General features: G+C 37.2%; 1 protein-coding gene and 1 pseudogene across 1 annotated transcript; one reads left to right on the top strand and one right to left on the bottom strand.

Moving 5' to 3' along the window:
* Positions 1-3,598: 3,598 nt before the first annotated feature.
* Positions 3,599-21,031, bottom strand: CETN3 (centrin 3). The gene is made up of 5 exons (XM_043464683.1): positions 20,871-21,031; positions 18,721-18,856; positions 16,820-16,934; positions 9,030-9,221; positions 3,599-3,996 (listed from the first exon to the last, which is right to left on the bottom strand). The coding sequence occupies exons 1-5, from the start codon at positions 20,885-20,887 to the stop codon at positions 3,953-3,955; spliced, it is 504 nt and encodes a 167-aa protein (XP_043320618.1). The 5' UTR covers positions 20,888-21,031; the 3' UTR covers positions 3,599-3,952.
* LOC122439543 lies at positions 11,489-12,621 on the top strand (annotated as a pseudogene).
* Positions 21,032-26,561: the final 5,530 nt, after the last annotated feature.

The following is a 26,561-nucleotide window of genomic DNA, read 5'->3' as shown; positions in this document are numbered from 1 at the left end:
AGGAAACAGGATGAAAGATTCTTCTCCAAAATAACAATGGATACTAGTCCCAGATAAAAGGTGACAGTATGTCCTAGTCTGCCTAGACTAGTTCTGAGTTAAACCTGTTGCCCCAATAAAATAATAATCTCCCCTAAGCCCCTTCACTCTCAAGTAACCTGGTTCAGATCATAAAATATATGGTCAATTGTGTTTGTTACTAAACTTTTTCCCCACACAGCTCCAAGTCATATTCTATACTCAAATGCATAATACTGGGGGTTAGGTCTGTGTAAACGACATTTTCCCTTTGCCGGCTGAACTTTTTTAAGCTCCACTAAAAACTGAACTGGGTTTTCCCAGACCGGCATTAGTGGTAAAGAATCCTACTGCCAATGCAGGATATGTAAGAGATGGGGGTTCGATCCCTGGGTCAGGAAAATCCCCTGCAGGAGGGCATGGCAATCCACTCCAGGATACCTGCCTGGAGAATCCCCATGGACAGAGGGCCCTGGAGGGCTACAGTCCAGGGGGTCGCAAAGAGTCAGATACAACTGAAGTGACTTGGCACACATGCATGCAGAAAGAGAACTAGAAGAATAAAGGAAGACAGGAGGAGGAAAGGCTCTTAATATTTCCTGTTTGCCTGGAGTTCCTGTCAACATCTCCAAGGCAACAGGTCTTCATTTCAAAAGCATCACCTGGTTCCACTCACCAGCTTTTTCTCGAGATTTCCCAAACCAGCCTCATCAATCCCCTACCAGTGCGCACCTCCTCAGGAATCTCTGAGTCCCTGCTCTGCAGGACCTCTCCTCCAAACTTCTAGTTTTCAGGAACCACCACCTTTACCCTCGGCTATCTGTGTTCCTTTTCTTTTCTTTTTTTTTTTTTGGTTCTCTAACACCAATTTAATTTACTTCCAATATTTGCTGTTTAGTCGCTAAGTCCGGAGAAGGCAATGGCAACCCACTCCAGTGCTCTTGCCTGGAAAATCCCATGGACGGAGGAGCCTGGTGGGCTGCAGTCCATGGGGTTGCGAAGAGTCGGACATGACTGAGCGACTTCACTTTCACTTTTCACTTTCGTGCATTGGAGAAGGAAATGGCAACCCACTCCAGTGTTCTTGCCTGGAGAATCCCAGGGACGGCGGAGCCTGGTGGGCTGTCGTCTATGGGGTCGCAGAGTCGGACACGACTGAAGCGACGCAGCAGCAGCAGCAGTCGCTAAGTCGTGGCGGACTCTTTCGTGACCCTGGGACTGCAGCCCGCCACGCTCTTCTGTCCATGGGATTTGCCAGGCAAGAATACTGCAGTGGGTTGCCATTTCGTTCTGCAGGGGATCTTTCCCGACCCAGGAATCAAACCTGCGTCTCCTGCATTGTAGGCAGATTCTTTACCACTGAGCCACCAGGGAAGTCCACTCTCTATATCACACTCTGTTAAAACATCCAGTTGCGCTCTTGATGTCTGAAGTCTAACTGATACTGATACTCTTGAGAGGAATGGGAATGGAACTGGCAATCTTAAAACAAAGAATTTTTGCTGTTACTGTCTATATTATCTTTATATAATACCTACACAAGTTAAATTTAATTATATATTTTAAGTGACTTTTAAAAACTATTTTGCCATCTCCATGTTGGTCTTCAGAACATTAAAAATCATTTTCAGGGTAGAACACATCACTAGCAATTCCCAAGAGGATTTCCATTCAGAGATTAGCATCAGATAGATGGCTTAGAGTGTTGAGGAAATGAGCAACCCAACTGGATAGTTCACTCATCATAGTGTTTGCTAATGCAAGGCCATTAACACTGGCACATCAACTAAATTTGATAGTGTTCCATTAGAAGTGCTATATGAATTTCCTGCAATAAACTATTAAATAAGCATTATGCATCACATATTAAGTGCATAATAAATATATTTCTGATTTCCTCCCCTTCGCAACTACCTACCACCAGACCCTAATCTAGGAACTGTTGAGAGGCACATAACTTCTCAAGAAAGTAGGCTTTGTTAGCTTACATATAAAAAAAAGATCTTAGCTGAAAAATCGCAAACTATCAAAGCTTACCAGGACACCAGAGCAGCAAACGCACCAGCTTAACAAGAAAGTTATTTTCTTACATCATGAAATGTCATTGCATAATCAATATAACTATAATAATAAATGACCAATACTCACCTCCACTTCCTTTTGTAAAGCAAATTCACTCCTGTCCTCTTATTGCCCCCTCTACTAGTTAATTTTATAAGCCTTTGGACTTTTCAGTTATTGTCACTGGAAAAAACTTGAAAATAATTCATACCCTTCTGTAAGAGAAAGCTTTCACAAACAAAGAACTGAGGTGAGCACTCTTCCCCTCAAGCCACAGTTTCAAAAGAAAATACTGGCATCCCAAGGAGAAAGTATTTATAATTAAGAATAAAGAAGAATCTCTGTCCATGACAAAAAGTACCTTGGGTTATTTATTCCAACACAGTGGTAGAACACTAGCAAGCCTGGTTATATGTTTGTGCTCTACTCTGCATTTTCTTTATTCTTCAACTTCCTGGAAATCAACATATTTTGTGATTGAGACAAGAAGACATATTCATCACTATGATACAATTTTTTTAATTTCACAGTCTATTTGTTGCCCTACATACTGGTCACTCAGTTGTGTCCAGCTCTTTGTGATCCCTACACTATACTACTATGAACAATTGGTTTCAAATTCAAAATTAAATTTTAATATGGTGAACAAATAACTTGCTTTCTAGAGAATTATCTGAAATATCACCACTATTACATTATTCTTTACTGATTTTTTTTGCTAAGTTCCTAGTGGATAATTCTTTCTGTAGTATTCTAAGAGGCTCACACTTAGAGTGCCTCAAATTATTACTGTACTTTAGATTTAAAACAAGAACCTAAACACCACTGAACCAAACTTTCTTCCTACCCCCAGGAATAGGATTATTAGTGAAGGATGGGTATAAATTCTATTTCTCTATGACCTATCTCCCATTACCAGGTGTTCTCCCCCAACATACACTTCTATAAGGAAGAAGAACCCACCAATACCTGGAAAATCTGCCCCCACTGTTTGCTGGTGAATCACTGAATGTTCCTTTATACAAGTAAAACAGAGCCTTAAATGATTTCTGTGACTTACAGATTCCTATTTTCATCACTGTGACGTTTAATTGAGTGATAATTATCTTAAGAGATCAAAATTCCAAAATTTAAATCTTTCACTTTGTCAAGAAGTTAGATGATTCAAACTGTATTCAATTAGTTTAAGATGGAAATATCCAGATTTAACTGTCATAACTTACGTTGACACCGAAAGTATTATGGAACATAATACATGAGGATAAATGAATTCTATATGCACAATACTTTTTCCCTCCAAACTGAAAGACTCATGAAAAAGGAATTATGCCTATATTGAGTCATCATTTTGTACTGAAACATCAAATGTCAAACTTGTAATGAAAAAATGTACTATTATATTAAAATCTGTATGTCAATTTTTGTTTCTGAAACCAACAGTGTAAAGAGAAAAGATTTAGAAAGATACGCTTGAGAGTTAACAGACATTTGGAATCAAAATAAAACAAAATGTACCAAATTTTAATACACAAAAAAATAAACATTTTATTAAAGAAAGTCTGAAAAACATGTGCACCCAAAGTGACTACGAACGCTAAATATAAAACCTTCAAAAAATGTGTACCACATGATTCAAAGTTTTAAACTTTATATATAAAAGCTATACTATAAACTACAAAGCTAAGCTATTAGAGTACTAACAATACTATTCATATGAAGAAACTTAACAATAGTAAAATATGAATACATAAGATGCTTATTTTTGGTCCTTTCAGAAAAACAAAGATTTTTTTTTTTTTAACACGGCTCCAGGCACAAAAATAGAATATAAGATGACAACTGCAACATTCTTAGTGTTTATCCTTGTAATTCTTTAAATGTCACCAGTCATAATAGCAATGAATTCCTCTTGATTTACTGTGATAAGAAAGAAAATGTAAGTCAGAAATAAAAATTTTTTTCAGAGAACACTTTTACTATTTTACACTAAGTATTTTTAAATTTTATATTATACAAAATTCTTAATAAACCAAAACATAGTATTTTGCTTTTACTTCTTTGTAGCAAGTTGACTACATCAAATTGAACTTCATGAATACGAAAATATATAAAATATAATAAACATAAATATTCTATAATATTAACTAGGAAAAGGACATAATAGTATGCAAGTTACAAAAAATCCATTATAATCATAATATTTATACACACAGTAAAATAGCTTTAAAAGCTTGATGTTTTAAATTTCTTAGATGGTTAAGCTCTCTTGATAATCTTTATTCCACTAGTTCATTTAACAAACACTTTCTGAATAAATAAGCTTAAATATATCATACATGTAAATTAGAATTATGAAGGATGAAAATAGAATTAGAAAAAATGTCAACTTGTTTTTGGAACTTTTATAGATATAAAAGCCGCTGTTTAAAAAAAAACAAAACTGAAACATAGTTAAAGAAAAAACAGTGCAAAAAAAAGCTAGAAGGAATTAAGAATGAGTTGCTCAGAACCTGAGAAAGAACAACCAACTCATGCATTCAATATTAAACATCTACAACACAGTATGACAGACAGTAGAACAGAATACAAAATCTATAATACAAAACTCAAAATACTTTCAATGATTTTATAAACTGCAGTACTGATCTTTAACCTTTGCAGTTAAAGGAATATGCTTCAGTATCTTATGACAGCTATGACCCCTTTCCCTCTCTAGTTATAAAACATAATCAAAATATATTAAAATTTTGAATAATTTCATCAATATGCACCTTCATTTAAGAACTCCTAATTTAGAAAAATCTAGAATCAGGCATCTAGACCAAAACAGCAAACAAGAATATATTTTTAAGGAAAACAACATAAGAAAACTGGCCTTAGTATGATTTGACTACCATCATTTTAACAGCATAACAGAGCCGTAATTAAAATATTCAAAATCTGAAAAGCACTTAGGTTTTCTTATTTAAAAATCTCAAACTTTTTCTCTCAATTTGTAAAAATCTCAATACTCAAATTTCAAATCAAGCATCATATAGTTCTAAAACAAAACACTGGAGCATTTCAAAAGTATTTTAAACTATTCCATAATTTCATATCTAAAAACAAAATGTTTAAGTCCAAAAAAGTGAACTTAAAAGCTGGCTCAGACAGTAAAGAATCCGTCTGCAATGCAGGAGACCTAGGTTCCATCCCCGAGTTGGGAAGATCCCCTGGAAAAGGACATGGCAACCCACTCTAGTATTCTTGCCTGTTGAATTCCATGGACAGAGGAACCTGGCAGGCTACCGTCCATGGGGTCACAAAGAATCGGACACAACTGAGCAACTTCACTTCACTTCACATACTGAGCAACTTCATTTCACTTCACTTTGTTATCAGTGAGACTTTCAGACAATTAGGAAGATCGGTGATGCCTTCATACTTTTGGTTTCATAAGCTTCTCTATCAATCCTATCTTATATCAAGTTCCTTTAATAATTCTAACACAATGCCTACCTTAAAATAAGCATTTGATAAAGTATATACTGAATCAAACAAATATGCCACTTCATTTTTTTGTACACTACCTTTTCAAACAAAATTTTCATCAGTCATTTTAAAGGGTAAATCTTATTACATGTTATTAAAATTTTAAAATTAAGTAGATTAATTACCTTAGAGACTATCTGGCTTCAGAGGGGAAATAACAAATTTTAACATCTGAAGTGCCAGTTGAACATTTTACTAACACATTGTTTTCTATAATAATATGTAATTTTAAAAACGCTATAAACATATAAAACTAATTAATATTTTACTTTATAGCATAAGAGGTAATACAGTATTATGGTTAAAAGCATATTCTTTGTCACTATGGAGATCCGAGTTTAAATCTGACTATGCTGTGTTGTGATAACCTTGAACACGTTATTAAACTCTCAGAGCTTTAGTTTCCCCATCTATATATTCATCTATCCTAAGCCTAAATAGGTAAAACAATGTATTTACTTCACAAAAGCTATTATGAAACTTAAGTGACATAATCTACAAGGTAACATTATAAGAACAAAATATAAAATATATTAAGTACTAAATAAATGTTACAGGGATTCCTTGGTGGCTCAGATGGTAAAGAGTCTGCCTGCAATGTGGGAGACCCAGGTTTGATCTCTGGGTTGGGAAGATTCCCTGGAGAAGAAAATGGCAACCCACTCCAGTATTCTTGCCTGGAAACATCCCATTGACGGAGGAGCCTGGCAGGCTACAGTCCATAAGGTCGCAAAGAGTCAGACATGACTGACCAACTTCACTTCATTTCAATTGTTAACATTCATAATTATTTAGAAGATGGTCCACTTGGGGTTTTTTAATGTTGCTACCATTTTTCAAAAAGATTTATTGTGTTTTAGTTTATATATCTTGGGAGGGAGTCTTTCTATATCACTGCTGCTGCTGCTGCGTCGCTTCAGTCGTGTCCGACTCTGCGACCCCATAGACGGCAGCCCACCAGGCTCTGCCGTCCCTGGGATTCTCCAGGCAAGAACACTGGAGTGGGTTGCCATTTCCTTCTCCAACGCGTGAAAGTGAAAAGGAAAAGTGAAGTCGCTCAGTCATGTCCGACTCTTAGTGACCCCATGGACCGCAGCCTACCAGGCTCCTCTGCCCATGGGACTTTCCAGGCAAGAGGACTGGAGTGGGGTGCCATTGCCTTCTCCGTTCTATATCACTACCACAGCTTTATTTAGAAAAGCAATCCTGTACCTAGTATAGGTAAAAGAAACTGTTTATAACTCTGGTCTTTTGACACATTAAGTAGGGAGTATGAAATAGACATATCAAGATTCTCTCTACCACTGAAGAGAGTACTTTACATAAAGGAACTCATTTAAAGCTAACTTAGAGTAATAATCAACAGCTTGGGAAGACACAAAACATTTTTTAACCATGAAGGCAACGGATTATAAATCCAAATATTAGAGTTAGAGCTTAAGAAGTCATTTTAATTTTCTCAAGTTTCAATCATCTCTGTTTTAAAATATAATTAATTATGTTGATCCTCTTCAAAGAGCTAGGACTAAAAATAGAAAAGTTGTATACATGCATGCTAAGTCACTCCAGTAGTGTCCAACTCTTTGCAACCCTACAGACTACAGCCCAGGCTTCTCTGACCATGGGATTCTCCAGGCAAGAATACTGAAGTTGGTTGCCATCCCCTCCTCCAGAGGATCTTCCCAACCCAAGGATCAAACCCAAGCCTCCTGCATTGCAGGCAGATTCTTTACCACTTAGCTACCCAGAAAGCCCCAGAAAAGTTGTATAATGCTCAATAATAGTCACATAAATATAATGGTAAAGCATAATAATGCACAATTCTAACAGACAATCTACAAACCTGAGTTGATAACCAGTTACTACTGTCTTACCTCCTTCTTGAAGCATGCCAGTATTTCCAAGATTATAGAAATATATGTATATACATATAAATATATATATTCATGTAAAAATGAATAGTTGGTACTATAGCAACATATATCTACTGTAACACACACTCTTGCTTACTACTTAAGTCAACAAACATGACAGTACTCATCACGTTCAAGAAAACGCAGGAGAATATAAACATGGAAAAAAAAGAAGGAAAGCAAGTTTACATTTAATGTTAGGCACGTTCAGTTATCATAATCAATATGATTATCATTTCATAATCATAACCACCTTGAAAAGTATTAAAGTTGCATTTTTATAAATAGGAAAACTGAGACTCAGAAAATGTTAAAAACCTGCACAAAATTACAGAGCTACTAAGTAAGTGGTAGAGACTGAATTCAAATCCAAGCCTGTATGATTCCACAGCCTCAGGCTTTTCGCACTGTATGATTCCATACTGCTCTTTAGTGGCTCACAATATAATTGGAAAGACACACATAGATATATAACTAACAGAAGGCAATGTATAAAAGGTCAAAAAAGACTGTTTCTCTAAACGGGCCCTCAATGGAAATTTCATCATTTACAAAATAGAGATCAATGAGGGAGGCTCTGAGGAGTTTAAGATGAACCTGAGATAACGACTAACATTTTAGCAGACAGAAACTGGCAATTAGATTAAAGAACAGCATGATGAAAGGCACAGCATAAAAGGACAAGATGGAGTAAATTCTGTCAAAGTATGTATACTATATAAGAGGTGAGGGTTAGAGTAAAAAGAGAAGAATACAGTGGGAAATAAAACGAGATAGCTGTTATAGGACAGATCTCATAAAAGGCTTTGGACTTTATTCCATAGGCACTAAAGAATCATAAGTGAATATGAAAATGACATCACCAAACTTGCATTTTAGGAAAAGAATGATATTAGAATAAATTAGGATGAAAACAGAGGCTTAGAGGCATAGAGGAGGCAATTAGGAGGCTACAAGAGACTCTAAGTCAGCGAGAGAAGGGACAACATCAGCCTCTTATTGGGCAGCACCAGTCAGCACACAGAACTGTGTACCAGCAGGCATTCAAGGAAATAATAAACGAAGCTATGATATTATAAAATTCCAACAAAGAAATCAGGGCCTGAATTAGGACAGCAGCAGTAAATAAAGCAATAAAACTTCAAAATATCTGAAGGGTAGACTCAAACTTAGACATGCATAAAGGTTGAGGAAGAAAGCATTAAAGGCTGAGATTTACTGAGTGGCTGAAATTTTGGAGATACTTCACCGTCAAAGAAAAACACTTTCTTGAAGTGTGGAACCTCATATTATAACCTGTACAGTTGGTTTTAAAGGTCTGCTTCATTCCAAGCCAAGTATATGTAATACTTATGCAAAAAAGCCCATTACAGGATGAACAGTGTATTTATTTACACTAAATAAAGGGACAGTTTGCAAAGGGTGTTGAAAATCATTTGGTTTAAAAAAAATTACTTATGTGTACAAGTAGGAATATTTGGAATATATGTTTTACTCAAAACTTACTTTCTCCATCACCATCTTTATCAAATTCTTCTATCATAGCCCGAAGTTCTTCATCACTCATGTTTTCACCCAATTCTCTGGCAACACGTCGCAAATTCCTCAAGCTTATTTTACCAGAATCATCATCATCAAATAGTTTAAATGCCTTCAGTATTTCTTCATGTGGATCTCTTTCCAATATCCAGTCTGTCACTATAGTTAAGAAGAGATGAAAAGTAAACCTTCACAGTCACAAAGGCATTCATTTGTAAAATCAACTAATTATTAGAAGAGAATTAAAGCTGTCAAATTGTCAACAATTAGTTTGGCAATAAAAATGCCAAACCAAAGTACAAAATCCCTGAGATAAACCTAAAATCAGAAAAGCCAAATCCATATTCTAGAATTTAACCTTCACATTATCAATAATTTATCCTATCATATGGCTTCCCAAGTGGCTCAATAGTAAAGGATCTGCCTGACAAGCAGAAAATATAGGTTTGAAGCCTGGGCCAGGAAGATCCCCAGTGAAGGAAATGGCAACCCACTCCAGTATTCTTGCCTGGGAGATCCCTTAGACAAAGGAGCCTGGCGCATTACAGTCCACGGGGTCACAAAAGAGTCAAACACAACTTGTGACTAAACAACAATATTCTATTATAAGAGTAAGCATAATTATATTACACAGAAGCAATTTTTGAAAACTATATTTATACCATATTTATTCAAGGTCTACTATTAAGAACTGTACTAGGTTCCACTGACATCAAGCACACAAGTCCAGGAGTTCTTAACCTAGTTGCAGAGATGACATACCAAGAAAACAATCAAAACCAACTAAAACTTGTTTGCTGGCTAAACTTAACGGTAATACTCATTGTTCTCCGAATTTAACACAACTTAAAAACAAACAAATTTCCCTAACAAATTTACAAAATTAACTGCCATCATTGATAAAGACACAATCTCAGACAGTATATGAAAAATCTGCTGGTATCTTCGTAACTTAGAAGAACCCCCTGGTTTCTCAAAAGAAGTTACTAAAAGGATAGAATCTGATTGCAGTAAGAATAAAAAAGTCTGGAAAGGAGATCTCTCTAAAGTCAAATCCATTCTGTTCAGCAGGAGAATAACTATCAGACAGCTAAATTAAAATTAAATGTGGGCAATTTCAGGCCTCAACAGTAACAATTACTTAACATACTAAATTTAATAATATATAATGAGTAAGCTTGATATTTTCATAAAACCACAGTCTTTAATCAATAGCCACAATAACAAAACTTTTTAAATCTGTGGTATAAAATTTTTTAAGTTATTAGATAAAATTCTGAAAGTATCAAAGTAAAAATCTTTGAAGTAATTCTACATGTTAATCTACCACTACAACAAGAGGTATTTATGGCTTTCACTGTGCCATTAAAAATAACTCCATCCTGTGAGGTTTACAGAATCATTAAAAATTTGCAAAGGCTTACAGATGGAAAACACTGGAATATTTAATGCACCCAAAAGAAAAATACAATTCAAGTCCCCCACAAACTGTTGCTGTGCTGCTGTCTGCATGATATCTGGTTGGAATGAGCTTTAGAATAAGCACCTATTCAAGTTAATGTTAAATCATCTACACATATATTAAATAATTTTCTTTTTTTGAGTTTTCCCTCTACAATAATTTTCTTTTATCCATTAATTTTATACAAAAGTCTTCCAAGTAACTAATTGAAGTATATTACTATAAGTATGCAAATCATCAAAGCTTATAAATATTCAGTTAAAAAGGAGTTGGCATATATACAGCCATAACACCAAAATAAAATACCACACTTAACTTTATGGCTCATACTCAACTTATTTTGAATTTAGTCCCAACAAAAAAGCAGGACAAGGAAAAAAAAAGTGTTAAGAAATTTTCTTCACCAATTAAATAATTTACATGACAGGTGAACCAAAAAAGCAGCTTGCTTAAAATATTAATGTACTTAAAGAAGCAACAGGGTGATCTGGGGAACAGATGGGGTTCCAAGATGTATAAATTTCTATCCCAATGGTGCTTTAATTGTGTTAGTTACTTCAGACTTGTGTGTCTATATAATCTTTTATCAATACTTTGCCTTAGAATGCAACTTTTCTTTGGAAGTATAAATACCCATCATTCTGGACAGCTAAATCATTTTAACTTTATGATGACTCTCCTCCATGCCTTCATGTTCTATTCTTGTTCTACAAAGTAGAATTGTAACATTTTTTTTCAATGAAAATAAATCAACAGAAAGGCAGTAAAGGTGGGTTCAATCTATTTCACAAATTTCTGTCCATGTAACTCTATTTTCAAATGACTTAATTATACTATCAGAAATGTACTCACTCAAGACAGTTAGACCTTATACATTCTAACAATCACTTAAGGGTCCTTCACCCGTGTCTGCCAAAGTCTATGAGTGTGAACTGACCAGATCCCGCCAAGTCAACACTCCGAGCCTGTCTAGATGGCCCCAACCCCAGCTTTCTATCCTTCAAAAGCACTAAGAACAATGTTGCTGCATCAGTTTTTACTATAGCCAATCACCTTTCATGCCTAGAACATGGATCATACCCAAAGCGCCCTTAGCCCCAATAATCACAAAGTCCAAATCTATAAGAAGAACGGGGGCCAGTGGGTGAAAGTTCAGGAACTCAAGGAGCACAATGGACACATCACAGGTTCCGACTGGGCTCCCAAGAGTGACCGCACCATCACTTGCGGGGCCCACCGCAATGCCTATGTCTGGAGTCAGAAAGATGGTGTCACCCTGGTGATCCTGAGAATTAACCATGCACCCACTTTCATCAAGTGAGAACAGACTTGCCATGGGCAGCAGGGCATGACTCATCTCTGGTACTTTGAGTCTGAAAATGACTGATGGGTGAGCAAGCACATTAAAAAGCCCATCCGCTCCACGGCCCTCAGCTTGGATTGGCATCCCAACAACGTCTTGCTGGCAGTGGGATCCTGTGACTTCAAATGATGAGTGCTTTCTACCTACAGTAAAGAAGTAGATGAGAAGCCAGCCAGTACGCCCTGGGGCGGCAAAATGCCTTTCAGTCAGCTGATGTCACAGTATGGAGGCAGGGCGCATGGGGTCAGCTTCCTGGCCAGTGGCAGCCACCTGGCCTGGGTCAGCCACAACAGCACCATGTCCACTGCCGACACCTCAAAAAGCGTGCAGGTCTCAACTCTGAAGATGGAGTTCCTGCCCCTCCTGAGTGTGTCGTTTGTCTCAGAGAACAGCATCGTGGCTGCTGGCCATGACTGCTGCCCCATGCTCGTTAACTAGAACAATCGCAGCTGCTTGACCTTCATCAGCAAGCTGGACATCCCCAAACAGAGCATCCAATGCAACATGGACAAGCGGGCCAGGACCGAGGACCACAACATGGCCCTGGAGACGCTGCACCAGAAGTCAAGTCTGGTGCATCAGAAGTCAAGTCAAGAAGCATCACTCAAGTCTCTATTTATGAGGTGGACAACCAAGATTGTTGCAAATTTTGCACTAACGGTGTCGACAGAGCCATGACCATTTGGGATTTCAAGACCTTAGAAACTTCCAGCCAGGGCCTTCGGATAATGTGAAGATGAGCGGACCTCCAGACCCAGCATGAGGACGGACAGGCTGCGTGAGGCAGCTCCACCATTCACATGTGGAGGAGAGCCACTGTCAGGAAACACTGAAGACAAACGTGGTGCAAACCTTGTTTTGTTTTGAGTATAATTGGTGAAAGTGTTGGCTTTTTAAAAGCAGCAGAGATTGAGTTTTGTTTTATGGGTTTTTTTGTTCTGAGATTTCATTCCATTCTTGACCAAAGTTTCTCTTTGAGTAGTTTATTATGGAAAATTATCAAGACTAATTTAAAGGAAGGGGTGGGGAGGTATATAAATTGTGTGCTAAAAAAATTAAATAAAAACACTGAATGTGTTTTTAAAAATCCCTTAATACAGCAAATTAGAAAACATCACATTAAAACTTTAAACCCAAGCAGTCATATCCTAGAATACTGAGGTTACTAACTTTTTTACTCTTAACTACATCCCTTTTCTTTTCACTCTCACCACCCTCAGCACAAAAAGTCTATTACAGTTGTCTCTCAGATTCTATGGTATCCATGGGAGACTGGTTCCAGGACTCTCCTCAGATTTCAACATCCAGAAGGGATAGTATTTGCATATAATCTATGCACATACCCCTGTTATACTTTAAATCATCTCTGGACTACTTACAATATCTAATACAATGTAAATGCTATGTAAATAGTTGTAAATACAATGTGGTGAAGTGAAGTGAAAGTCGCATCCAACTCTTTGAGACCCCATGGGCTATACAGTCCATGGAATTCTCCAGGCCAGAAGACTGGAGTGGGTAGCCTTTCCCTTCTCCAGGGGATCTTTCCAACCCAGGGATGGAACCCAGGTCTCCCACACTGCAGGCGGATGCTTTACCAGCTGAGCCACAAGGGAAGCCCAAGAGTACTGGAGTGGGTAGCTTATCCCTTCTCCAACGGATCTTCCCAACCCAGGAATCGTTGCAGGATTCTTTACCAACTGAGCTATCAGGGAAGCCCAAATACAATGTAAATGCTATGCAAAAAACTGCCAAGTATTCAGCAAATTTAAGTTTAGCTCTTTAGAACTTTCTGGCATTTTTTCCCTAACATTTTCAATCCACAGTTGGTTGAATCCACAGATGTGGAACCCAGGGATAGAAGGCCAACTGTATCTTCTGTTGACAATCTCTCTTCTCTCCAACATAATCTTTAATAATCTCAACAGAGTTACCTCTCTAAAAACGTATCTCCTCTTTAAAAAACTGCTGACTAAAGGCCAAACTCTATGGCGTATAAGACTTTACCTAGCTGGCCCAATCCTAGCTTTCCTATTCTCTAGAGCAGGGGCCTGGGCTTCCCTGGTAACTCAGTTGGTAAAGAATCTGCCTGCAATGCAGGAGACCCCGGTTCAATTCTTGGGTCTATTCTGATTCAGAGTCATTTGTCCCAAAGTGGGTTTGCTCCCTGGGGTGGGAAGATCCCCTGGAGGAGGGCATGTGGGTTGCCTGGAGAATCCCCATAGACAGAGGAGCCTGGCGGGCTACAGTCCGTGGGGTCATAGAGTCAGACACGACTGAGCGACTAAGCACAGCACAGCACATAAAACATATATTCATCTGTGGTCAGTCATTATTTTAAAATAACCAAAAAATGGAGAGAAAACATAGCTCTTAACTATTCCCAAACAGTAATAAAATTTTATCTGACAGTTGATACTCTTAATAAGTGGCCTGAGGATAGCTAACGTATGTGCTGAGCCTGTGAAAAGGTTGATCTTTGAAAGTCAGGGTGAAGTTTATTCATGAACCTTTATTCTAGAAGGAACCCAGTAGTTCTGCTCTATTAAAAACATAGAAGAGATGGAGGATCAGGAAAGGTAGAGATGGCATAGGGCTCTGGCTTTAACTGCTAATAAAATCAAAATTTTAAAACCGTATCCACTTAAGATGAAATAATGTGTTTTATAAAATTATTAGAGACAATTATATAGTGCTTAAAATAACCTACAACCAGGTGGCGCTAGTGGTAAAGAATTCGCCTGCCAATGCAGGAGACCCAAGAGCCACCAGTTCAATCCCTGGACTGGGAAGATCCCCTGAAGGAGGAAATGGCACCCCACTCCGCTATTATTGCCAAGAGAAGCCCTTGGACAGAGGAGTCTAGTGGGCTACAGTACATGAGGTCACAAAGAGTAAGACACAACTGAGCGTCAACATACAGGAAAAAGTAATGAGAAAAATATAAATACATGGAGTAGAATACTTTTTATGCTTCAACAATACACATATATGATATTTTTGAGCCATTAAAACAAAGACTAATTTTTCAAGTAATAACAAACACTTAATTGACTCAGCTGGTAAAGAATCTGCCTGCAATGAGGGAGACCTGGGCTCAATCCCTGGGTTGGAAAGATACCCTAGAGAAGGAAAAGGCTACCTCCTTCAGTATTCTGGCCTGGAGAATTCCATGGACTCTATAGTCCATGGCATCTCAAACAGTCAGACACAACTTAGCGACTTTCACTTTCAATTGAACTTACTATATACTAAGGCTCTTTTGTTAAACACTTCACATATTTTTAACTTATTTATTCCTAAGAACCCTATGAGATAGTACAACCATTCCCATTTTATAGCTGAAAATGAGGCAGAGAGAAGTAAAATGATCAAGTTACACAGCTAGTAGGTGGCAAAACCAGGATCTAAACCCAGGCAATCTGATTCCAAAATGTCCATGCTAAACCACTACACTGGACCAAATTTATTTGAATTATAGCTCCTTTCTAGTAGTTTCATTCCTACTGTATCCTGAACCTTGTTTCTATAAACAATCTAGTTGAAACTTTTGCTAAAATCATAAACCCAAAAGCTTCAATACTGGGGAAATGAAGATGGCACTCTTCCTCAAGTAAATTCTACAAATTAGAGAAAAAAAAGAATATGCTCTCCAAAGGGACAAGCTCCTCTCCAAATAATCATCTATTAGTTCATAAGTTGGAGATCTTCTCTGTGGTGCATTTTTTGTCTTCTAGATTTTTTCCTTTAATTTCCCTCTTCCTTGCTTTGGGTTCAAATTTTCAGATTTGACAAAAATTACTAATGATACAAATCTATTTTTTCCACATGTACTAACTGCTACTCCTTTTCTTTCTCATATTATTTCTTGTTGAATACTTAAAGGTTTTTTTGTGTATGTCTGTGTGTAGCTGAATTTTCCTAGATTCTTGGAATATCAAAAACTAACTAAATAATATGCTTAGGGGATTTCCCTGGTGGTCTTGTGGTTAAGAATCTTCCTTGAAATGCCGGGGACATGCGTTCAATCCAGGAACTAAGATCCCATAGGCTACAGAGCATAAAGCCCACACACTGCCAACTACTAAGCCCAAGTGACACAATAAGAGTGTCTGTGTACTACAATGAAAAATCCAATATGCCACAACTAAGATCCAACACAACCAAATAAACAAATTAAATATTTTTTAAAATGAACAAAGGATTTGAATAGACATTAAAAAAAAATAATAATATGCTTAGATTATGACCCAGCTGGTTGTCTGCTCCCAGTCTGGCAACTGCCACCCTTACTACAATCTTCTCCCCACCAGTAACTTTAAAGAGATGACTTTATTCATTGACATCAAGGTCATCTACAGTATGCAGCCCCTCATATGCTTTGTCAACTTGAAGGCATGTACTTCATAAATGACTAAAGATACCATATCTTTAGATAGGGTAGATTGGTAGATACTGCTACCAATTTCCTCTTCTCCCACTTTGCCAACGAAAATCACTTACTTGGATGATTTTTGGGAAATATTTTCCAAACAAAAATACACCAAACCTTATCTTTTCCTCTAAGAAAATCATTTCTCAACCACTCTTAGTTTTATCACATAATATAGATACACATTATGTAGAAAGACATCATCTCATAACAAGCAACACAACAGTTGCTTGGTTAAAATCTTCAGAACAAAACAAAAAACAAAATGATAAATCATTTACAGTGAAGCTACAAATCTTTTCTTTGAAAATTAGCAAAAAAAGAAACAGCACCCAAAAAAACCCAAAAATAAGATATACATTATACAGCAATGTCCAATGACAAAATTCCACCACCCAAAGAATTTTAAAAATACTGACAGTCTCCAGATAATTTCCTAACAACTGCTGATTACAAAGACTTCTGTAAAACAGTCTTTACAAAACTGTTAAAATACACACCAACTTCATTGAAATCCTCAAAGGTTATTTTCCCAGTGGCTTCTCTGTCATAATCTTTAAGAATCTTCAGTACATCAGCTTTTTTTACGTCAAACCCCAAGGCTCTCATTGCCACCTTTCGGATTAAAAGGGAAAAGCAAATTATAAAAAAATTTTTACAAAATAAGTGAATTCCAATTCTTAAGTTCTTAAAACTTAAAAGATGACAACATATCAATAAAGCATATTTTCACATGTTTTATGTTTCTAAAATAACAGTGATAGTTTTTCCTTCATTACTAAAATTAAATGGCATTTTTTTTATTTTTATGTATTCCTTTTTCAATATGACAAACTAATCAATGAGTGTTTATAGAATATATTGTACAATGTACTGACTTTACTGCACAGATAATTTTAACAAGTTATTTTTTCTCAAAGGATTAACAATCAAATTTTAAAAAGACATAGCATAAATACTCAAAAGTTATACAATAGAAGAGATTAAAAAATTAAAATAAGAATTACTCAACATGATTAGTTATCAAGTTATCAACTACTTACTAGTTATCAAGTAAGTAGTCAAGATCCTGAGCTTAGAGAAAGAAAAGATCTAGTTAATAGTAACAAAGAAGAAGAGATGTTATTATTTAAAGAAGTCTTACTTGAAGAGATCCAAGTTGGATGAAGTAGAGTAGAAGGGCATTTAGAAAAGAATGACTAGTACTAAAACACACAAAGAAATATACAATAGGCTTGAACACAGTGAACAGAGCACTTCACCTGACCAGAATGGGGAAAGATCAGGTGGAAAAAAAGCAGTTAGCAAATGAGAAAAAATAGGTGGTAGTAAAAGTGTGGAAGGCTTTCAATGCAAATGAAAAAAATCTGAACTCTATCTAGTGTACAATGAGGAGCCACTAAGGGTTCATGAGCAATGAATAACATGATGAAAGAATTTTAGAAAGATGAATCTAATAACAGTGTACAGGAAATGGAGAAGCCATGTAGAAGTTCCAGATATAACAGAAGATCGCAAACCAAGATAATAAGAATGATCACAAATAGAAGAGACATTATAAAGGAAGTGAAGTGAAAGTCGCTCAGTCGTGTCCAACTCTTTTCGACCCCATGGACTATATAGTCCATGGCATTCTCTAGGTCAGAATACTGGAGTGAGTAGCCTTTCCCTTCTCCAGGGGATCTTCCCAACCCAGGGATCAAACCCAGGTCTCTATCATTGCAGGCAGACTCTTTACCAGCTGAGCTACAAGGGAAGCCCATTATAAAGGAATAACTGATCAAAGCTGGGTAACTAAAACAGAGGGAAAAATAAGCTAAAGAGCCATAAGGATACTACCTTGCTCATTGTGCTGAGTTTAAGATCCAAACTATCTTAAACACCGATTTCCCCTTGATTCTTTATAAAAAATTCTAAAACTTAAAACTGATATTTTTCCCCATTAGCACTGCATCAACATCAGACACCACTCACGTCATCTGAATAAGAGAAAATAGGTTGAGACTGTTACTAACATGTTTAAATTAAAAAACAAATAACACTCCCTCAATCTGAGAAATGAATGAGTCTTAAAAAAAGTAAAAAAACACACAATGGGAAGAATATTGTTAGAACTGTTTAAATCCTACAGTTTCAAATATTTTAATTATGTGAATGAAAAATAAGCCCCTCTACAGGAATATATTTTTACATTTAAAATATTACTCATTTTACCATGTGAAAAGGAGTTTCCAAAAAGATACAAGTACTACTCAACTTTATTATAGCCCTTAACAGTGAATGTTTAAAATGGTTTACATTTCCAAAACCAGTTCAATTAAAATATTTAGAAATACATTTTTAATCAGCGGATAAAAATGCAAAACATTTTAATAGAAAAGATATATTTTAAGTGTATTACCTTTAATTCGTGATAATCTATTGCTTCATCTTTGTCTGTGTCAAATAGTTCAAAAGCATCTTTAATTTCTTGTTTCTGTTCTTCAGAGAGTTCTCTTCTTTTTTTCCTCTTTGTTTTGTCTACTACAAGCTCATTTCTATGAAATAATAAGAAAAAAGTCTACTTAGTCCACTTTAATCCTATTGTCATATGCTTCTAAATGATAAAATTCCAAAAAACTCAACAAAAAAATTAGCCAATGAATAATGTTTTAAATATCTAAAAAGTATTTTGTAAAAACATAAAGAAATTTCCTTACATGAGTCAAAGCCCTGCTCATTCCATTGTCTAAGCTGCTTTAAATTTGTACCTCCCTAAAACTGAAAAGTTTTACAGTTTTAGAGATTATTAAAAGAAATGAGGACCTAGCTTTTCCTTCTTCCTAGCTTTTATTTATTCCCAGTAATATTACTGTGGAAGAAACAAGAACTGTGAATAAGAAACAGTTCTGTCAGAAACCCCCACAAAAAACAAAGCACCCATACTTATTCTCATCATTCTACAATACAGACTGTTTAAAAAAAAGAATTCAATTCACAATTGTTGATTTCTATATATTAGGTTTACTTTTATAGTGCTTAGAATTATCAAAATTATTGCAAAAAAATTTAATTCATAAATTAATTTACAAACTATTTTGGCACTGTTTAGACTGTTCAGTATTTTTAGACTACACATTTTAAACTGTTTGGCACTTTTTTTGTAATTTCTCCCATTGATATCAACAAATCAGCCAAAATAATGAACATAAGCATACCACAAATATCAAATATGAAAAAAAGTACTTAATACTTGTGGTATTTTATTTATACATACGGTGAAGAGTCAACTGTCTTGTAAATCTCAGCATATACATCTAGGCACTTTCTCACAAACTCTGAAAAAACTTAAAGTAAAAAAAGTAATTTACTCTAAAAACTAGAAATGTCTTCTTAAGAGGTGCCAATATAAGCGTTCCAAATTTTCAAATGGGGCTACAACACTTGTACAAGTTTTGAAACAAGAATTCTATAAACTTTAAAAATGTAAAAACCAGTTGACTTTTCTTTTATTCTCTGAAATCTATTCTAAAAAGGCAAGAGATGGCTAGAAAATGACCAAATGAGGTTATGATAAAGCTCTTTCTTTCACAAGAGACCTGGATTCACACAAGCTTGGAAACTCCGGGGGTTATTCTCTTCCCAAGATTCTGACCGGACAAAAGTTCACAACCCACCGACAGTAGACCTCATTCAAGGATACCACGATTATCCCTCTTCAGAACTCGCTTCCTTTTTACTGAAGCGCAACTACATAAACACTTTTAAGGTAAAACTTCTAGCTGAGGTTAGGAGAGGGAGCAAAAAACAGTGGGTTAGAGGTTGGAAATGAATGAAAGGTAAAATGAGAAAATTTAGGAAATCTAAGAGATTACCAATTAAAATCACTAAAGGGGGCCTCTCATTATACCCTTTTGCAGGGCCCCTGAAGACAGAGGAGAGGTTTTGCGTTATTTCCAAAATTTATGGGTAAATATGTTAGCAGCGGGCTTCCCAGGTGGCTCAGTGGGTAAAGAACATGCCTGCAATGCAAGAGAAAATCTCCTGGAGGAGTGCAGGGCAACCCTCTCCAGTACTCCTGCCTGGAGAAACCCACACCCAGAGGAGCCTGGCGGGCTACAGGCCATAGGGTCGCAAAGAGTCTGACACGACTGAAACGACTGAGCCGACTGAGCACGCACGTTAGCAGGAGGTCTGCTGAGGTGGGAGCCATGGACCAGGCACTGAACCAAGTGATGCTCCAAGGCCTGGTTTCCCGGTTTCTCGCACAAACACCGCGCACTGAAACCTCGCGATATTTCCCTGCCTCCTCAAGACTACCACAGCCCGGCTTTTTGGCGGTCTAAAGCCAGTGCCCTGACAGAAATGACCACCTCAGCTAAAGTGCGGAGCTCAACAGGGCCCCCAATGGGAGGGGCTCTGGGCCCGGGAAAGTTGACCAAGCATCCCGTCCCTCGTCCCAAACTGCATTCCCTTCCTCGCTTCGGCCCCCAGCTGCTTCCCTTCCACACACAACCGCCCTGGGGCCCGCTGCGAGGTGTGGAGTGCATTTGCCGCCTCCTCATTACCGACCTCAGAGCTAAACTCATTTTCTCTTCGGACTGAGACGTTCCTCTCGAGAACGATTTTAACCCCCTACCCAAAGCAGCAAGACTTCACAAGCCGTTCGACAGACGCCAACGACCCTCAGCGGTCTCAAAAACCTCCCACAAAGCAACACACTTCTGAGCTGGATTGGTTGAAATCGCTAACGTCCTGCCCATTGAGGCGAAAGCGTCACTTGTCCTCTGCTCTCATTGGGCATATTTCACGTCAATCAAATAGATCTCCCGCATCCCCTGCTACGCCTCTCGCCCTTTAGATTGGCCTGTTGCTTTCCGCCCCCCACCCCCCCTCCACCCCAATCCTTTGCTGAGTGTTCGCTGGACTCAGGTGGGAGGTGGCTGAGCTATGCCTCTGACCAGAAAGCCTGTGGCGTGTGGCCCAGTGTCCGGAGACCCGGCGGAAAGGAAAGAGATGAGATATGCCGCAGGCTCTCCTCCGGCTAGAAGGAGGGAGCGGCTTTCGAACGGTGTCTGCGAAACTTGACTCTACTGTATTGTACATTTTTGGATGGTTTGAGTACATGGGGAGTTTGTTTCAAACGCAGATTTAAATAACACTCATTCTAATTTCTAGTAGGTGTGAATCTGCATTTTTTTTAATACAAACTTCAAATGATTCTGAAGCAGATACTGCGGATTATATTTCGATAATCACTGGGTTGGATTATTAGGCTATTTACGGTTGAAGCTGTGCCTGAAGGGCCATTTGCTCCCCTATTCCTCCTTTGAACGGGTTTGTTCGTTTTTGTCCTTTATTTTCGAGTGCTATAAGCTGCTTAAACTCATGTTATCTTCACTACGAAGAGAAGTCTCTTAAAGCTCACTTGGACATTTAATATCTTTACCTGTTCATCTCTCCTACTAATCTTAAAAGGCTTATATCCTTCATTTAACACTATTCCTAGTGCCTAAAACAATGTCTGATGCGTTGTAAGTGTCTGATGCCTCTGCTCAATAAATATTTGTTGAATTGAATGGAATCTTGTTGTGAAAAATCACAAGGTACTGAGCTAAGCGGCAAATCTCAAAAAGGAATGAAATAGCGGGACAGTAGATGTCCAGTAAGGGAAGAGGGAAGGTATTAATATATAAAACTGTGGTATAAATATAAAAAGATACATGTACACATTTAGAGAAGGGAGAGAACACAGAAGGTATAAGAAAGACTTCTTGAAGGAGATGGCATGTATGTTAAGCCTAGAAGGATGATCTAAATTTGGTTAAGTAAAGATGGTAAAAACATCTACTTCTGCTTTATTGACTATGCCAAAGCTTTTGACGGTGTGGATCACAACAAACCGGAAAATTCTGAAAGAGATGGGAACACCAGACCACCTGACCTGCCGCCTGAGAAATCTGTATGCAGGTCAAGAAGCAGCAGTTAGAACTGGACCTGAAACAACAGACTGGTTCCAAATCAGGAAAGGAGTACGTCAAGGCTGTATACTGTCACCTGACTTATTATATGCAGAGTACATCATGAGAAATGCTGGGCTGGATGAAACACAAGTTGGAATCAAGATTGCCGGGAGAAATATCAATAACCTCAGATATGCAGATGACACCACCCTTATGGCAGAAAGTGAAGAACTTAAGAGCCTCTTGAGGAAAGTGAAAGAGGAGAGTGAAAAAGTTGTCTTAAAGCTCAATATTCAGAAAACTAGGATCATGGCATCTGGTCCCATCACTTCGTGGCAAATAGATGGGGGAACAATGGAAACACTGAGAGACTTTATTTTAGGGGTCTCCAAAATCACTGCAGATGGTGACTGCAGCCATGAAATTAAAAGACGCTTGCTCCTTGGAAGAAAGGTTATGACCAACCTAGACAGCATATTAAAAAGCAGAGACATTACTTTGCCAACAAAAGTCTGTCTAGTCAAAGCTATGGTTTTTTCAGTAGTCATGTATGGATCTGAGAGTTGGACTATAAAGAAAGCTGAGGGCAGAAGAATTGATGCTTTTGAACTGTGGTATTGGAGAAGACTCTTGAGAGTCCCTTGGACTTCAAGGAGATCCACCCAATCCACCCTAAAGGAAATCAATCCTGAATATTCATTGGAAGGACTGATGCTGAAGCTGAAACTCCAATACTTTAGCCACTTGATATGAAGAACTGACTCACTGGAAAAGACCCTGATACTGGGAAAGATTGATGGCGGGAGAAGGGGATGACAGAGGATGAGCTGGTTGGATGGCATCACAGAATCAATGAACATGAGTTTGAGTAAACTCTGGGAGTTGGCGATGGACAGGGAGGCCTGGTGTGCTGCAGTCCATGGGGTCGCAAAGAGTTGAACATGACTGATTGACTGGACTGAACTGAACTGAAAGATGGTACAGTAGCTCAGACGGTAAAGCATCCACCTGTAATGCAGGAGACTTGCGTTGTATCCCTTGGTGGGGAGGATCCCTTGGAGTAGGAAATGGCAACCCACTCCAGTATTCTTGCCTGGAGATTTCCATGGACAGAGGAGCCTGGCAGGCCACAGTCCATGGGTGTCACAAAAAGTCGGACACGACTGAGCGACTAACACACATGCAAAGATGGCATAATGGAGTAAAGCTAAGAATTAATAGCTACAGGATAGCCCCCCAAAAATAACAGAAGTAAAAAACTCTAAATTTTAAAGTATAAATCACCTTTGAGTCTAAAAGGACAATAAAATTGTGATTACATACTAGACCGTAATGACAATGGAAAACTATGTTAAAATTGTAAGATATAGACCAAGCTATAGAACAAAGTTACTTTACTATTAAACAAGAATAAAAATAAACCAACACTGATTTGAATATTTTAGAAATAAACAAAATTAACTAATTGAAATTAGGAAGAAGAAATTACTAAAGATAAAACAACAAAAGAAAATAGGTTTTTAGAAGAAAATTGTTAAAATAATAATTGATAAATAGTCTCATAATCTAATAATAAACTGGTTTTTGGCAATAGCAATAAAATGGACAGAAATAGGGAATTGTAACAAGAAAGGAAATATTGCCACTAATAAAGTCAATAGTTTAAAGGGAGTTTTAAAAACTATTAAAATACTTTATACAACTTCATTCTGCCAATAAATATTAATAGTAAAATGAAATAGTCACTTTTCAGGGAAAACAAAGATAAGGACTCAAAAAAGAAAACTGAAGCTATAGACAAGACTTTAAAATTATGCAAAACTCTATCTCAAAACAAAAAGGCATCCAGCCAACTCAGATTTATGGGTGAGTTTTAAAATTCTTGAAGAGCTGATTCTTGTGCTTTAAATCCAAAGCATGATGGAGACCTTCTTAGCTTAATTTAAGAGAGCACAACCCTTAGCATCTTGGTGGTGGTGGTGTAGTCGCTAAGACATGTCCAACTCTTGCAATCCCAAACTCCTCTGTCCATGGGAGTCTCCAGGCAAGAATATTGAAGTGGGTTGCCATTTCCTTCTCCACTTGGCATTTTAAAAGCATTTAAAGTCAGTGAATGCGTGCTCCATGATGAGCCAGAAGTGAAATTGCTCAGTCATGTGCGACTCTGAGATTCCATGGACTGTAGCTTACCAGGCTCCTCCGTCCATGGAATTTTCCAGGCAAGAGTACTGGAGTGGGTTGCCATTTCCTTCTCCAGGGAATCAAACCCAGGTCTCACACATTGCAGGCAGACGTTTTACCCTCTGAGCAACCAGGGAAGCCCATGATGAGCCAGAGCAGAGCCAAAAGTAGATAAACTGGTTTAGGAAGATCAGTAGCATTAGTTGTTTGTTTAGTCTTCCTCCTGAAATATTAATGAAACAATCGTTGAGAAATTAATTTCTAATACTGAAGTGACTCGGAGAAGTACCATCTACAGACAAGATATTTCAAAAAGATATCTGAAATATCAAAAGAGATATGGAAACCTGTTAACAAATGACACAGATCACCAAAGTGGCATCTCAGAATTTGCAAGAGGTGACTAATGATTCAGAGAGAGTTGATCTGCCTGGCAGAGTCCCAGAGAGACACTAGGTTTAGAGTTACAAAGTAGAGGGTGGAAATGAGAAGAAGGCTCAATAAAAATGTAAGTTTAAAAACTCTTTAGGAAACCACTCCTCTTCAGTTTCTCCAAGTTCCCCTCCTTGTTATTCTCTCTTCACCTCTATTTAGAACCCCACTCTTAAAAAGTGAATGAAAAAATAAAAAACCACTAGAAATCTGAAGAAAATCAATGGTATGAAGGATGAAATTAAGGAAACAGCTATCTAAGAAGACTGGACTTAGGAACCAAAAGAAACTCATGATAAAGTAATAATATTAAGCTTTCTAAGAGTCAAGAAAATATTGTATTGGAGAATGGGATACTTTGAAAAAGGAAAGCATCCTGACAGTAAGAAAAGACTTAAAAATGATTACAGAAATTAACATTTTAATACATTAGTGAGATGATTTAATTGAGGAAATATTTCAGAACATAGAGCATTCAGACAAAAACATGAAAAAATTGAAAGGAAAAAAAAAAAATGTGGAGGATTAATTCAGTAGGTCCATCATATGACAAATAAGAATTCCAGAAAGAGACAGTAACAACTGGAGAAGAGGCAGAAAACTATCAAAGTAATAATTAACTGAAGAAAAATTTCAAGGAAATGAAGAGTAGCACAGGTCTTCAGATTGATAGACATTCCTAGTGCGGAACAAAATAAATGGTAAAAGAAACCACATCTCACCACATCAACAAGATATTTCATAACATCATAAAGAAAAGATAAAGGCCTAACAGCTTTCAGAAACAAGAATCTGATCTTCTATAAAAGAATAATAATTGAATTAGCATTAGATTTTTTATCAGAAGCATTAGAAAGACCACAATGCCATCAAAATTTTAAGGGGAAATTATTTTGAATTTAGAATTCTATTCCCTGTCAAGACAAAAATCAAATGTGAGAACATGATAAGTATATCAGTAAACTCAATCATCATCTATGCTAAGCGGTGTACTCCATAAAAATGAGTGAAATTAAAAAATAAGATAGATGTAAAACACAAGAATTATAACTCAGTGTGGGAAATAGAATGGCTAGCCAAAAATGTCTGTGCCCTAATTCCTGAAATTTGTGAATGTGTTATATTACATGGCAAAAGGAACTTTGCAGGTGTAATTAACACTACCAACCTTAAGATAGGGCAGTTATCCAGTAATCTCAATCTAATTACATTAGCCCTAAAAATTAGGAAACTTTCTCCCTGTTGAAGGAGAAGAGATCAGAGAGATGTGCAAAATGAGAAGGACTCGACCCACCATTGCTGACTTTAAAATGAAGAAATGATGTCATGAATCAAAGAATGTGAGCAGCTTCTAGTAGCTGAGACAACCTCCAGCCATCAACCAGCAAGGAAACAGGGATTCAGTCCTACAAAAGCATGGAACTAAATCCTGGCAGTGATCTGATTAACCAGATTCATCCTCTGAGCCTCCAGAAAGAAGCATGTCACTTCTAACACCTTGATTTAGGCCTTGTGAGACCCTAAGCAGATAACTCAGTTGAAGCACACTGTGCTAGACTTTTGACCCATAAATTTGAGACATAGTGAGTGGTTGTTTTAAGTCATTGACTTTGAAGTAATCTTTTATGGCAGTAAAAGAAAACTAATACATTTCATAATTTAATGAAAAGCGAAAAGGCAAGATACA

This window comes from Cervus canadensis, chromosome 4 (assembly GCF_019320065.1).
Source record: "Cervus canadensis isolate Bull #8, Minnesota chromosome 4, ASM1932006v1, whole genome shotgun sequence".
Classification (NCBI taxonomy): domain Eukaryota; kingdom Metazoa; phylum Chordata; class Mammalia; order Artiodactyla; family Cervidae; genus Cervus; species Cervus canadensis.
The sequence above is the reverse complement of the archived record's forward strand: the minus strand, read 5'-3'. Positions and strand labels throughout refer to the sequence as shown.